The sequence below is a fragment of the Notolabrus celidotus genome, chromosome 3 (genome assembly GCF_009762535.1).
Source record: "Notolabrus celidotus isolate fNotCel1 chromosome 3, fNotCel1.pri, whole genome shotgun sequence".
NCBI classification, from domain to species: domain Eukaryota; kingdom Metazoa; phylum Chordata; class Actinopteri; order Labriformes; family Labridae; genus Notolabrus; species Notolabrus celidotus.
In genome coordinates this window covers 28,548,199-28,564,263 of record NC_048274.1, presented here as the reverse complement: position 1 = coordinate 28,564,263, position 16,065 = coordinate 28,548,199, and the positions used below count along the sequence as shown (strand labels likewise).

Genomic DNA, 16,065 nt, shown 5'->3' with positions numbered 1-16,065 from the left:
CTCTTCTTCCTCTTCAAAGCTGGAAGATTCTCCTAAAAAGTACAAAAAGAGTTAAATGGATGATAGAAAAACTTCTTAAATGTGCCATGAAAGTGACTGGTATTAAAAATGACCTGTCCCTTCAAACCATCTTTGAAAATACTGTTCTCAATCAGGCATAAAAAATCTTAAAGGACTCTTCTCATGTTCTTTATTCAGAATATGAATTATTGCCCTCTTGCAGACGGTTCAGAGCGAGCAGATATAAAAGTAATCGCTTCAAGCTCTCCTTCCTCCCTACTTCCATCTCTCTACTCAACAAACAATCTGCACCAACATAACGCTCTTGTATGAGTATGAGTATGAGGGTTCAGTTACTCTGCACTAATGTTCATATGATATTGCTTTTTTACTGCCACATTGGTATCTTATTGTTATTTATTGTATCATTGATATGCCTCAGTGACATGGTTTCTTATCTTAACAGTGCGCATGTTATTGTATGTTGGTATGTTGAATGAATGTATTGTTTGTGAGCAGCACTGCACTTATGTCCACGACAAATTTCCCCCCCGGACAATAAAGTTTATCTTATTTTATCTTATCTTAAATGCATAAAGACAGGAATAGGAATAGCTATATATATAAAAAACACTTTCATAAGAAAATCACAAAGACAAAAATACATATATTTTTACTGTATTCAACCTTCAGTTAAACTGGAAAAAATCAAGATTAAAATAATTTTTAAGAGTTCTGGCCAAGACAGGCAGCAGCATAGTTAACAAAGTTTCAAACAAACCAAGAGCAGACATAAATACAAATAAAAGATCTACAGCCAGATGTGTCTGTCTCCAAGCCATTCATAAACACCCTGAAAGCATCCAACAAGACTCAAGTGTTCTTTTTAATTCATTCCAAGTAAACCGGGGCAGCAAACTTACAGGCCTTTTCCCCCAGTTCAGTTCTGACCTTGGGAACAGACTGTAAGAACATTTCCTGGGACTGTAATATTATAATTTCCTGACTGATGTGGATTTGAAGCTCATAAAGCAAACAGTGATGAGTGAGAGTTTTAAATGTGTGGGAACCTCACTGCACCATGATACGCATAGTCTAGAGCTTGTAAGTTCTGAGAGGATGCATGCAAATTCAAGATATCACCATGATGCAGCACAGGTGTAAAAGTGGCTGATTCAAAATATTGTCAGAGTGTGATTTTAAGGTACAAACCTAGTTTTACCTTTAAACTGAATTAAAATAGTGATCAATTATTTAAGTGACTTTCAGATAACAAAATAATCCCATTTCGGGAGTTATTGCAGTAACTATGATAACCAATAAGTACCTGTCAAAGCCTTAATGAATTGATACTTCATTTTTTAAAATGAGCCTTTAATTTAAAATATATAAAAAAGAGAATATCCCCAGAGTTTTATACAATGCTTTCTCCTGGTCAGCATTCAGGAGAGCAGAAAGTAGCTAGATTATGTTTGCTGGTCATCAAAGGTAATTTCATTACGAGCTCCCCAGAGTATGTCTTTACTGTAATTCTATTTTCAACATACCATCCTGTGTTTCCAGATCCCCGTCCTCTGCCTGCCTCTGCTCCTGCTGTTCCTCCAACATGTCTGATTCTGCCTTCTGACTCTCACTGTGAAGAAAATACAATCTGTGGTATGAACAAGCTCTTTAATCAGCGCAGGATTGTTGAACACAAACATCAGAGACAGATTATTTTGTTTTTCAGGTTTATTTTAGTCCTAAGAGGAAAACTCTGCATCTAAAAAACATACAATTGAGGAAAATTCCATGACTGCCCATGTTGTATTTTATTTTTATAAGTCTGTTAATACTGTAATATTACACAGATTTAATCAAACTGAAGTAGCGCTCACCTTGAGTTGCAGCAGTCTGTGAGTAATTCTGTCAAAGAGGCAAATCACATATGTCTGCAGTAAGCAAACCAAGCATGCTTTTTTCTTTGATTCTAAAAGGTTGATATTTTAAGTTTGAAGCTTTATTCACATGAGTAGAAATTTGTCAGAATGATCTCTAAAATTAAGTTTTCAGTTTGTTTCACAGCATCTTACCCTGTTTCCAGATCCAGAACATACACAGCCCCATCAATATCACAAGGATTAATACTCCACCAAAGATACCCAAGCGAAGGAGGAACCCTTCTGAAAAGCAATAGACATGTAAACACAATGAACAAACATGTGTTTCGAGGATTGTATTTTTCATCACTTGAAAAAATAATCTGACTCCCTGACCTGTGACCTTTAGAACTACTGTATTTTCCCCATACACCATGTCTTCATGCTCCTGGATGCATTTAGAAGGTAGCACCACGCAGCTGTAATGACCCGAATCCCTCATGACGGCTCCCTCGATGGTGAACGTCGCCTTCTTCTGTGCTACATTGAATGGCCTCACCTGCAGGATGGTGTCATTCCTCTGCAGATACGATTGGATGAGCTGACATTCTCCAAGTGTTTGCAGGGGTTTAGAAACGGTGCACCCCAACTCAACATCAGCACCCTCTGTGACAGTAGATGGCTCGGTGATTGAAATAACTGCAGGGAGAAAATTGGCTGTGCAGCAAAAGGACAAAGTGAGTGGAGGTAAATAACCCTGACATAGTGCTCGATTAACAATGACAAATTCTGACCTATGACCAGAATCTGAATGATGTTGTGTCCTCTCCCGGTCACTCTGGACACTGATTCTCCCCTCAAAGAGTAAACACAGCTGTAATTCCCACTGTTACGAAGAGCAACTTTGTGTATGGTGAAGGTGGTGTCATGTTGATCTTGCTTCTGAGATTTTCTTTCAAATCCAATGTCATTATTGCATAAATAAACAAAAACCTGGCTTTTTCCCTTCCCAAATGTGCTGCAGGTTAAATACAAGTCACTGTTCTCGCTGATGGTCTTCTGCTGGGCCAGGATCCTCGCAGGTAAAAAATCTTTCCCATCTTGTATTTGACACACAGACAGATATATTGTTCAATCACATGATGCAAAAAAAATATTAAGAAAGAACTTCATAAACAGCTTACCATTGGTTTGGCTTCTGACATGGTTTGTGAGACAACCTTTAAATAAATTAATAAGAAAAATGATCCTTATTTTGCTCTACTTGCATGCAAAAGTTCATTCAGTCAGGTTGTTGAATGAATAGACTGCGAATGTACTTACACAGAAGAATGGCGATTAAATTCATAACAAGCTAATTGAGGACTATGGACCGTCTCTGCAGCGCTCTGAGAACCAGGTTCTTGTCTTTGACTACAGACAACTGAAAGAGATAACATGCAGAAACTATAATTATCAACTTCCTGTGTGTTCAATGGTCTGTAGTGTCATTTGACTTGTCCAAATTGAAACCCCACCTTCTGAAAGCTGGTTAATGTGTTTTCAAATCTCTTTCACTTTTCTTCTTTTGCCTCTGTAACCAGAAGCAGTTTTTGAATTTTAGAGTAAGAGGCGTCTTTATTTCTGACATCTCCCAGTATCTTTTTGACAGATCTGCTGCCCTCCTGCACATCAGCCACACATAAGTTCTGAGTGAGCTTTAATTAAATTCATTAGCCAGATTTCTTATCAGATGTGACAGATAGCGATTGCACTATCTGTCTGTGCCTCCCTGCCAGCTTTCCATTATCATGGGCTGGATTTTGTTGTAATCTCAAAGCATCCCATCTGTTCTGAGTTTTAGATCCTGACATAGTGATAGACAGAGCGCATACAACTATCTTAACACATCAAATACATACAGGTTCTATGTGTTTTGAAGAATGTTTTTTTTATTTTTATATTATTTATGTTTAGTTTTATTGCTCTTATATTTGTGTCCTATATCAATCTTCTTCTATGTTCATGTTTTTTCTTTTCAAAAAGAAGAAAGCAGTTCCTTAAACCTACTGGATTACAAATAATAATGATAATAATAATAATAAAATAAAATAAAAATAAATAAGATAAGATTAATAAATTGTCCTATATTTGTGTTACTGTCATATTAACACAGTTTTTTCAAGTGGAAATTCTGTTTTGGCGCTTTATGACCATGAAAACTTTTATTAAGGTGTTTTGTCCATCATTACATCCAAAAATATTTGCCCCCCTTACCCCTGACATGAGTTAGCTTGCAGGCCGTGCATAGTAAGAGCAGCCTAAAGTGTGGTTAGATGAAGGAAAGAGTGAAATCTTACATCAATTACTCTCTGTATTGATTGTGAAATGATAAGATGAGAAAATTATACATACATCCCAGTTCAGAAAGTCATTGAAATTGGTCCATCCTGCACAATCGTGCACATTTTTAAATATCTATTCACACAAATGTTGAATTAAATTGTGCTAAAATCTGTGCTACAGTTTATCTTTTCCACCAGCAAATTGAATACCTTCTGGGCATAACATACAGCCAATTGACATTGATATAAAAACTTAAATGACACAGTGTGCTGTCATCCTGTCTAGACAATCATGCTCTACAAGTCAAACAGCAGCTCTCTTTGCACATTTAATGCATGAAATAAAATACCAGTACAACTTTTCCACATAATCTTACCTCTCTGAAGAGCCGACATCAAATATTTTGTCACACTTTCCCTTTAATTGTGCAAAAAGTATTGTTATCAAATGTAGTAGCAAAAAAATACCACATGATGTCACTGTTTGAACACAGCCTAAGTCCCTCGCTGGGCTCAGTGTCACACTCACTGTACTGCTATCTCCATGAGCAAATATATTTGCTTTGACTTTGTTTTATACTTTAATGTTATTGAACATAATGGTAATCCTGATATTGGCTTTTTAAGTTGCATGGTTTAGGACAATATAATTTTATCCACAAAGGGCACCAAAATTAGCACAAAAAAATCTTGCAGGAGCTTTAATTTCAGTACATTAAGCAGATTTTATTCTCATTGAACACTTACTAAAGATATTTGAATCTTCAAGGTAGTTATCTTGGCATTAAAGGTTATACTGGCCTCCACAGCAGAAATATGTTGTCCAGATTTTTACTAATCTACCTACTGTAGTTTAATAATCTCCACCCTGGAAGGGTTGTCAGAACAGATACGGCGGACACAACTCGAGTCTCCTTATTTTTCTGTTTATTGCACACGCATACACAACAAACGCCCACTTGCCTACCGACACTTGATGGTTCGAAGTTATTTGGACTCTTTTTTAGGTTGTAAACCTACAATAAAAGCACAAAACACAACTCAAAATGACCCAACATAAGTTTACATTAGTTCTCATTTGAAACATCAGCACTGCCAGTTTACTCACCGATAAGGCGTACCAGTCCTGACGCTTAACAATGTGAAAATGAAACCAAAAGGATTAGCTATGCTTTTTTTTATCAACATTTGGCGGACACAGTCATTTTTACTGCTTGACTTTGGATCCACTCTTTGTTTTCTCTTTCTCTGAGTCAGGTTGAGAGTTTTACATGGAACAAAAGCCGTCTAGTTCAACAGTCTGGAGGATTAGTTTAGTCAAACTGATTCAATGTCGTCTGCAAGCAAGAGAGGCTGCAGGAAGAGGCCAGCTGTTCCCAAGATGCACACGAGGACAAAAACCCAGAGGAAGATCCTGTCAATAACCATAGCAACGTACTTCCAGTCATCCTTAACCTGTAAGTGGATCACAGTGAAAGAAATTTTAGATGAAGTTTTCTGTTAAGGTTTAAAAAGGTATAGTTGAAAATACACTTACCTCCTTTGCTTCATTCTGCAGCCTCATGTTCTCTGCGATGTATTTGACACTCTCAATGGCCTCCCTGACCTCAGGTGAGAGTGGTAAAAGCGACATTATTCCTACATCCAAAGACTCAGAGCTGGAGCACTGACTCCCTCCTCCAACTCCTCCAGCACTGCCCCCTCCGGTTAGCACACCCAGGCTGCCCAGCCCTCCACTTCCTCCCCCGGAGTCTGCAGGCAATTTGCTGGATCTTTGGTGCCAGCAGCAGTTGCAGCGGCCCTCACGACACAGGAATGCAGAGCCTGCACTTTTGGCCGGGTCTCCACTTAAGTTATTGAGATTGGAGAGCTCAGTGTTGTTAAATGGCCGATGCCGGTTCGTCAGGCTGGAAACAACGCTAGAGGCAAGAGCCTGAGGTTTGTGCTGCTTCTGCAAGGTAGCAGAGGAATGGATGGCACAGGGCCTTGAATGCACCGTCTGAACACTGTCAGACATTGCCATCCCCTCAGGGTCCCTCTCTGGCCTGGTCATGAACATCACTTTGGGCAGCAGTCCAAGGAAAACTGTCCGCACCCAGCAAGGCATCGTGTGGGTCTTTGGTGTGCGGTAGTGCACGTTCAAAACAAAAACAGTGATGACAATAGAGAGTGTGACAAAGATCATGGTGAAGAGGAGATACTCGCCTATCAGGGGAATGACGAGCGAGGTGGAGGGGATTGTTTCAGTTATGACAAGAAGGAAAACCGTCAAAGACAGCAGGACCGAAATACAGAGTGTGACTTTCTCACCACAATCAGATGGAAGATAGAAAACAAGCACAGTGAGGAAGGAGATGAGGAGGCAGGGGATGATCATGTTAATGGTGTAAAACAGCGGCAGACGGCGAATGTACAAAGAGTAGGTGATGTCTGTGTAGATTTCCTCACAGCAGTTGTACTTAATGTCATGTTTGTAACCCGGGGCATCGATGATTGTCCACTCCCCACTTTCCCAGAAGTCTTTGAGGTTGATAGTGGAGCCAATTAGCACCAGATCAATCTTGGCCTTGTCATACGTCCAGGAGCCAAACTTCATGGTGCAGTTTTGGTAGTCAAAGGGGAAGTAGGTGACATCAATCTTGCAGGAGCTCTTAAATATGGCTGGAGGGATCCAGGTGACATCGCCATTGTAACGTAGCAGGGCTTTTGTTTTGTCATCCACCTGAAAATCTCCCACTGCACTGTAGAGATAGACATAGACAGAGAAGAGTAAAAGTGAGGGCTGAGAAGCAATGAGTCATTGGAGGTCAAATTAAAAGATATAAAGTCTTCTGTCATTTCAAGAAATAATTTAAGTACTGCATACCAAAGTATTTATTATACTACACAATCTGACGTTCCTAAATACTCCTTTGAGATACTCAAAACCAAAGATGACCCGAGCAAAATATGCATTGGAAACCTCTATACTTTGTCATTGTCAGTAATCATTCTGAGCAAAGAGACCAGATAATCAATGCAGATCTTAGGCCAGGTTTTTAATTAATTGTCATACTCACTTGTTGTACAATACAATGTCTGGCTTCCATATCCTGTTGGACGGGACTCGGATAAACTCAACACCTGAATATTCTTTTGGATTCCATCTTAGTTTGTAATCATTCCAGATCTTAAAAAACAAAACAGAATAATTTAATTATATTAAAAAAACAAACAAACAAGAAGAATAAAAATGTCAGACAAAAATTAGCAATATGAAAAGTCTGCTTTTTTACAATCAATTTAGGGCAGAAAAGAAAACCTGACAAAACTGATAATTGATTATTCAACACTCTGTTTTATATGAATTAAGCTCAGAAATCAAGTTGGTTAATCTTGAAATTCAACAGGAATTTTACAGCTCAGTGGAGGTGCCGTATTCTATTCAAAGACATAAAGATACAAACACCTAACTGCTGTGACAAAAATATGTTACAATGTATAAAACAGCAGTCCTTTACAAAGTACACTAAGACCATGCTAGCCACCCACTATGTAGGTCTACACTTTGTAATTGTTGTGCTTAAACCTGCTGCTAATATCAGCATGCTAATATGCACCTTAGCCCTCCTGTTACGTTCCTTTCTCTGGAACAGCAATAATGTTTCTGGGTCAATTTGACCCGGGGCATATTCAATTATCCAAAAGTTTCAGAAGCCCAAAAAATCCCAATACACATTTTTTTAAATCTAATTTTTAACTCCATTACTAACCATTTAAATCAAGATTCACTCCATTGGTGTTCTTTAATTCTCACAGATAATGGTTCAATGAGGATAACTCACTCGTTTTACATTAAAATTCATGTTAATTTTTTTTTAATTTACATTCGAAAGCCCTAAATATAAATACAGTAGTTTTACTTGACAAAGATTTTTGTTTATTTTATTTTAAATTTGTATTTTTTTTATTTTTATGAAGTTATGTTGATAAATGGAGCGCCTCCTGCAAGTTAGTTCAAGCAGACAACTCGAGCTGCGCTCATTCATACTGACACATCATCACCTCTCTATCAGCTGCTCTCAACATCCTCATTCGGCGGTCTATTTAAACTGCAAGTCTCCCTGTCTCTGCCTCTGCTTTGCCAGTGCTCCTACTGTCCTGCTCAGTGCTGTGTGAAAGTTCGTACCCACTTCCTCCCCTGCTTCCACCTGCGGGCTCCGAGGGGGTTAGTCCTATGTCATTACTCCTAAATGTCTGCATTTAAATAATCTACGAGGAGTAATGAAGTTCGGAGCCCATACGCCAAACACCATACTGTATGCTGCAATAAATGTATCTTAAGTAAACATGAGTTGTCCGACTGAAATCAACACAACACATCTTCTGTCACATGATGCCCATATTTTTATGCTGCATTTAGCTGGTTTGGAAGGCATATATTGCCTAAAATAGACTTTTAAATAGGTCAATTTGACCCGCAACAAAACAGGAGGGTTAGTGTAGTGTTAGTAGGCATGTAGCAGGCAAAACAAGTTTGTCAAAAACAGCTTTATTAACCTCCAAAATGGATTCATTTAAAAGCTAAAGGGTACCAGGGGTTTTGTCCTGGTGCCCATCCTTTACTTTTTGAAGGTACACTGAGTGATTTTAATGTATTCACTTGTATAATGTCCCTCGTAAAATAATGAGAAGTTGTCATCTGCAGCTGTGGCACATAAACAAAGTTCACAGGATGTAAACTGAGAGAATTGGACCAGTTAAAAATGTGTTTTATGGACCCTTTGGCCACTGTTTTTCACCCCCTCTTGAGGACAGAAAGTGATCCTCTTGAGACTCACAAAGCAACAATGTAAAGCTTCCCCAGAGAGCTGTAGAAATCTCACTTTATCAAGAAACCGTTTCTACAGTGTGCTGTGAGGTTTAAGTGGCCAGTGAGGGAAACGTACCTCATGGCAGTGTTGTTACATAGCTTTTAGAGACTCTAAAACAACAGATGACATTAAAGTGAGTATAACAGTGTAGCACCAAAGAGCAATTACAGCACGAGCATGGCTCCAGCACAGATGGGTATTTGCTCAGCACTTGTAATATGGGACCTGGAGACCTGCCCTGCCTCATTTGATACAAACTGTTGGACTGCACGATGTTGCATGGCAGAGGAGACACCAAGTGGGACCAAGTATATACACAGAGACTGACTTATTCATGTTGTACATTTCTTCTGTATGATTATGGAAAACAACTGCTGAGGTTGTTTTCTGTCTCAACGTCGAAGACAAAATTGTGAATATTGGCAAATATGATAAATCACAGACCATTGTCAATATTTTGCTGAAGTATAAACACATAATATTTATCATTGGATCTGGGTTCATTTAGTTTATAGGATTTTTTCCCACCAAAAAAAGGGGGAGAGATCAATGTGTTTAAAAAGCTCCCCAATGAATAATTCATCTTGTCAGTCTCGCCATCAAGAATCATGTATGACAGAAGGCTGGATCCATACTTGATGTCCTTGCTCAAGGTCTATTTGCACAGTCAGGCACCATAAACTTACATGTCTCAGCCACAGATTTGTCTCCATGATTTGATTGATTTCGTCCTGGAAACATAGCAGAATTAAATGACAGAAACATTTAAGAAAAGCAATTAGGTTTAACATATTAGAGTTACAACAGGAAGAATAACGCCACAGCAATTCACATTGTTCGGACTGTTTGTCTACACAGAGGGTCAGACCTCTGCTGATCTTAGACAAGAGGATTAAGAGAAGCACACCTGAGTCCTCCATGCCTGAAGCGTAACCCCTCATGACAGCTCTGGGGTCACAGCGCAGTGTTTACTTTGATCATGACAAGCCAGTACTAAAGCTGAAGCAGAGGGACGGAAAGGGTGGGGCGAATGTGTGTGTGACCTAGACCGTGAATGAACAAATCTCATGACCCAGTGCATAGCATTAAGCATTTATGTTAACATGTCGTATTCAGACGAGGTTGTACATGCCCTGAAAGCACTGGTGGAAACCGAGCCGTTGGGGAAACCTTATTGGATTTTCTTTCGGAAAATGTTGAATTTGTAGCACTTTGATAGCAGAGGAGAACATCCTGTATCTTATTGCCAAATCAGAGAGCAGAGACACAAAGGAAATATTTGGATCCAGATCAGATAAGGACTCTCTTAGTATACTGTGTTTTTCTTTCACCAGAGAGCTTGGATGGTTTTTAATGCAGCATGATTATTCCAATTTAGTTCCGTAACTGTTTTAGATGCTGTGTTTGGATTTGCAGTGGTCTAATAAGTGGTGTAAATATGCAGCCAGCATAGCTTGCTTAGCACAAAGACAGCTGGCCTGATACTTCTTTGTTCAACAAAGTTATGTTTCAGTGGTTTTTAAAGGTAAATTGTGTTACATTTGGATGAAGCCAGGTTAGCTGTTTTCCCTTGTTTCCAGTAATTCTGCTAAGCTAATCTAACTGATCCTGGCAATAGCTTTGTATTTAATGGATTGATGCAAGATTGGGATTAATGTTGTCATGCAGCTCTTTAAAAAAACAAAGTGACTGAACCCATCCCTGAAATGTCAAACTCCATTTTAAAGAACAGTCTCTATGATAAACACATTGCCTCCTGTTCTTAAACCCTGAAGCAGAGAGCTTGTCACATGAACTCTGATTGTGTGGTGATGACCGACCCAACAAACTCAATGAGCTATTGATGGTCTAAATGAGCTCATACAGCCGCGCTGTAATTGGTGTGGGCTGACCAATAACCAATTGCATCTGTGTTTGAAGCAGCAGGTGTAGGGAGGGAATAATGGTCATCCATCAACATGAGGTTGCCTGTACACAGGTAAAGGAAAACAGATTGAGGAAAGATCCAATGTGACCAAGCCAATGTTTATTAAAACTATATGTATGCAACTTTGTGTGTGTAGGTCATGCATATTGTCATTGTTTTTACTATTGGCCACTATTTGCTGACACATTTTTTGATTGAATACCAAGTTTCCAAAAATACCTCTTTTTCTTTCCAACAGTTAGATGGAGAACAACACCAATATTTTGTCTGTTAGCCTAGCTTAGAACAAAGACCGAGAACAGGGGGGAAACTGCTGGTTTGGGTGTGTCAAAAGGTAAAGTCCGCCTCTCGATGGACTTGTTGACTGCATGATTACATTTAATCTATCTAATTTATACAAAAATCTTAAAGTTTGGCGCCCCCTGTGGACATAGCAAAGCAATTTATCTCTTTGTTAATTATACTCTATGCATACTGTATTTAGGCACTTATTATGACAAAAAGTCTTCTTTCTTTTAAAAAATTTTTTTGTTCTATTTACATGGAATAAAGAGGCATCAGAATGGATTAGCCTTAACGTTCTATGCAATATTTGCAGTCTTTTGGTTGTGTGAGAGGGATTGATTCAAAGATTCAAAGATTCAAAGGTTTGTATTGTCAATTTTCACTGTATATACGAGACATACAGGAAAAACGAGATGCTGTTTCTCTCTTCCAGCTTTTAAATATCTAAAATTTAAATATAAAATACAATAAAATATAATAAAATACAGTTCTATAAAAACATCCTATGTACACAGTGCAGGTAGTGCAGTGACAGTTTAAAAATGGACAATGAAAATGAAAATAGATATCAGATTGATAGTGTATGAGGTTTATCTTTTCATAGAGTAATGTCTCTACAGCTCTTCCACAACTTTTCAATGCTTCTGCTAAAATAAAGTAACAAGTCCTTTGTAGTTTCACCTAAGTCTCAGGCAGAAAAAAAGAGCTGATGAGACTCTCCTCTTGTCACTCAAGAGACACAGACGGACTAATGTGATGAGGTACAATGTGCCCAGAGCTGTTGATTCTGTAAATAGGGCTGTCTTCCCCGTCCGACGCAAGCCTTTTTGCTTAATTATCGACATCCGCTCTTGAGCTGTCTGAGTCAAAGAGAGGCGTCTGTCTGCCCCACAGCCTGCAGTCAACAAGCTCCAGCTCCACCCGCTTCTGAATCCAAGGGTGCTCATGTGAAGTGGCAGTGATAGAGTGATAGAGGCTTTCCTAAACTGAAAGGCACTCAGACAGCTGACACTTTCCATCTTGTCCTGTCCAGACGAACAGCCACACTACCTTTTTTCATCTGGTTCCCTCCTCAGGATTATATACCAAGGGCTACAGTGTGCTGGCAGGGTGTAATTCAAGCCTCTCCGTTGGCATCACAAGTTCCCCTCATAGGTAAAACTTTGTTGTGCAAAGTCCTCACATTTCTTCACATGCTCAGCCCTTCTATATTTGATGTTGGCTTTATGTTATTCCTTGTTTTTTTCCCCCTTAAGGTCCTTACTGCTCATGCAGCAGAGTGATAAATGTCTGACCATGTCGAGGTAGCTGCCCATAACTCACAGGTACTACAGGCGTCAGCACTAGTCACACAAACAGTGAAAAACATATTTTACTTACCACTTTAACCAGCTGTGACATGGACACCTCGAACTGTACAATGACCGGGTCAGACACATTTTCCACCGGTCGTATGTACTGGTTGTATCTAGAGAAGATCACAGAGAAAAGCTTGTGCTCTCCGTCTGAACAGGACACACCTGAGGAACAGCAAATGGTCACACATCTTACTGTCACTATACAGGCTGCTTACAAGGTGACTAACAGCAAGATGATAGTTCATTCTAATCAGTTTGAAGGAGCAGTTTAATCATAGGAAAAATATTTAAATTAATAACGCATTTTTTGATCATCTTACAGTGTGACAATTAACATGCTTTGTGTTTTGGTCCATTCATTTAGAGGTTTTCTTTTATATAGAAACAAATAATTAAATGAATCCATTGAAATAACAGTATAATGTGGAGTTATCACTGATCAGAATCAGAATCAGAATCAGAATCAGAATCAGCTTTATTGGCCAGGTATGCTTGAACACACAAGGAATTTGACTTAGGTAAACTGTTCTCTCTTTGTACAAGGCATAAGAATAAGGCATACAAATAAAAATAAAATAAAAATAATAACAATAACATCAGCTATAAATTCAAAAGAACAACAAATAGGCATGACTAATATGTACAGGCTAAAATAATATGATGAAACTGATTTATGGTTTCTCAAAATGTTTGCCTTCCACTAAATAAAGGAAGCCTACATATGCATATTTTGAAGTTATTCTAAAAAAAGGTATTCTTTTACAAATATATAAAAAAAAGTTTTTACTAGTCTGCAAAATTATCTGCAATTAGTTCTGTAAAAATTATCAAACACGTTTTTGCAAAGCAACAAGTAAGTAATATTATCTTCGTCGTATCTCAGTAGTTTGAGTAGCTTGTATCTTACCTTGTAGAATAAATAGTAGAAGGGAACACGAGGGCAAAAGGAAGCAAAAAGTGACTTTCATCGTGTTTTAAAAGGCGACTTGAGTATTAATCCACGCAGGGTCACAGGCAGCAGCTCCTCCGAGTGGATAGCAGCAGAAAGTGTGAGAGTGAAAGCAGCTCCAGAGAGAGAGCAGCAGAGAGAGAGAGAGAGAGAGAGAGAGAGAGAGAGAGAGAGAGATATGTAACGGAGAGGAAACATACTGCACAGTATATGCTGCCTACAGCGACATAATCTGATCAAACAAATTAAAGGAAAGGATCACTTCACTTCATCACAGCTGGCTCCCTGTAGCTGCATGTCAGCTTTATAATTGATTTTAACAAATGTCTTTTGTCTCCCATGACAGAATGTTTCTGCTTTCTTTTGCAGCTTTTACGTTTCTTGAATTAAAGCAATCAGGGAAAGAGGAAATCCTGAACTTTTTGAGGCCCATTCTTCGATCATTAAGTGGGTTTTTAGATTCAGCATGATTTACTTAATTTCCCAAATTTGATCAATTTATGGGTAGGCTATTTGACATGATTCCTTTCACTTTTTCCCTCTACAAGTGATCTTAACTGGGCGGAGCTATGAAAATGATGTCACATGTTTTATATGATGTCACGTATTTATGTGATTCAATGATTCAATCTACATTTAGCAGCATTTAATGTGACATACAGTAATATACAATCCAATATGTTATATAATATATTATATTTGACTTATCAATTTTTTAACTGTTATACCATGATCACAATCAATTATTATGTCATCTGCCAAAAACGAGGAGTGTCAGGTTATGTCACGATCATAGACTGTATAAATAATGAACATAGTATCCGTGACGGTACCCATCTGTTTTGAAGCCAATCGTCAGTGGGAGCCATATTGTAAATGCTGAAGTCAACCTAACTGCTATCGAGCTAGTGGGGGGTAAAGAGGTGGGCTTTGACCCTCCTAACCAACAGCTACAGTGTCCCCGCCTGTCAATCAAGTCAGCTGTGCCTCTCATAATGGAAAACTCGTAATCTCAATATCTTTAAAATTGCAGCGTTATGAAAAAATTGAACCCCTATACAGTGTGTGCCGATCAAGAAATGAGCTATCCAGACTACTTTCGTTTTTTGTGCCAGGCTGTAAACATGTTTATTTCTGCTGTAAGTATCGTCTTTTTTGAATTGGTGGTGTGGTTTCTGGTACTTATGGCGCTAGCCTCAAGTGGATCCTCGATGAACTGCAGTTTTCAGCACTTCCGCATTGGCTTCAAATCTCGCGGTCGGAGGTTGCCGCTTGTTCAAGATAGACAAATCAAGTTTTATAATGAAGAAATATTGCCATTTGTTGTTCTGTACAAACTACCAGAGGATCACCTGGGGCGAGCTGTTTTTGTTGTTTGTGTTCATGTTCATATCATCTATTACCCCATTGAGCATGTGAGCTAGCTAGCTAGTTAGCTTGTGGACCAATGAAATAAACATTCAGTTTTTACACTGCAAAACCTCATCAGTCGGTATCCACAGAAAGTGCATCAGCAGCATCAGCAGCCAGTGAAACTGGGGCATTAGTTTCAGGTTAGTGAATGTGCTTGTAGCAGAGAGTGGGTGAAGTGATCGTTTATTAATGGTAGCCCACTAATGTTAGCTGAGGTTAACTCGCTCACTACTGTGTCCATTAAGCTTTTTCAGAGCAACGCTGAATAACAGTCCTGAGAGGTACACAGCTGAGTCTTTCTCAGAGTAACAGTGCCGGCCCATACTGGATACTAACAAATACTCAGTAGCTAAGGTTCCTAATAAACACTACAAGCTAAAGCTAACCTACAACTAAACCTAACTAACAACTGCCTGAAACTGCTAATTCACTTCCTAAACTCTGTAAATTAACAACTCTGAATCTGCACCAGAACAAGCTATGCTAAGAGTACACTCCAACCACTAAATCACTAAGGATACAGTGAACATAAGTCTGTGCAATTCTCTAAATCCACTTGACTACTCACTGATAAGGATCTGACTGTAGCAAGTGGGCTGTTGATGAAGCAGATTAGCTGAGTACTTCAACTGTAAACACTTAACAATAATAAATGCAGATGTACTTTGTTTATTAACTCATAGATTTTCAATGTTTTAGTCGTTTACCTCAGGGCAGGATTTTGGATGTTGGTAAACCATCATTTCTTGTGGACAGTGAAAATGGACCCAGGTGGTTGTGGCAGAGATTTTCCCCTTCTGGTGAAAACACCCTTATTGAATCACCTCAAAGCCCTCAGTTCATCAGAAAAATAATCAATAGTCTCTGTGCGCTGTTGGATTCAGTTTTGAGTGTCCTTCAGAGGAAGCCTAAAAACGAAATTCTTTGTTAGGTTTTTTGGCTTTTATTTATTTTTTCATATTATGAACTGTTATTTAATGTGTCACTTCCTAGTAAGGTCACTTCTAACATGAATATACTCTGTCTTTTACTCTTTCTTTCTTTCTTTCTTTCTTTCTTTTTTTTCTGTTGAATCATTTTATTATATTATTTTTCTT

The 16,065-nt window shown here is 38.6% G+C and overlaps 1 protein-coding gene across 2 annotated transcripts; it reads right to left on the bottom strand.

Annotated features, from left to right (window-relative positions):
- Positions 1-5,093: 5,093 nt before the first annotated feature.
- Positions 5,094-15,754, bottom strand: chrna3 (cholinergic receptor, nicotinic, alpha 3). 2 transcript variants are annotated; one of them, XM_034681006.1, is made up of 7 exons: positions 15,676-15,754; positions 13,514-13,671; positions 12,629-12,768; positions 9,723-9,767; positions 7,243-7,352; positions 5,721-6,924; positions 5,094-5,638 (listed from the first exon to the last, which is right to left on the bottom strand). In XM_034681006.1, the coding sequence occupies exons 2-7, from the start codon at positions 13,572-13,574 to the stop codon at positions 5,501-5,503; spliced, it is 1,698 nt and encodes a 565-aa protein (XP_034536897.1). In that variant the 5' UTR covers positions 13,575-13,671; positions 15,676-15,754; the 3' UTR covers positions 5,094-5,500. The 2 variants fall into 2 exon arrangements, with proteins under 2 accessions (XP_034536897.1, XP_034536898.1); XM_034681007.1 differs by having other exon boundaries at positions 12,629-12,716.
- Positions 15,755-16,065: the final 311 nt, after the last annotated feature.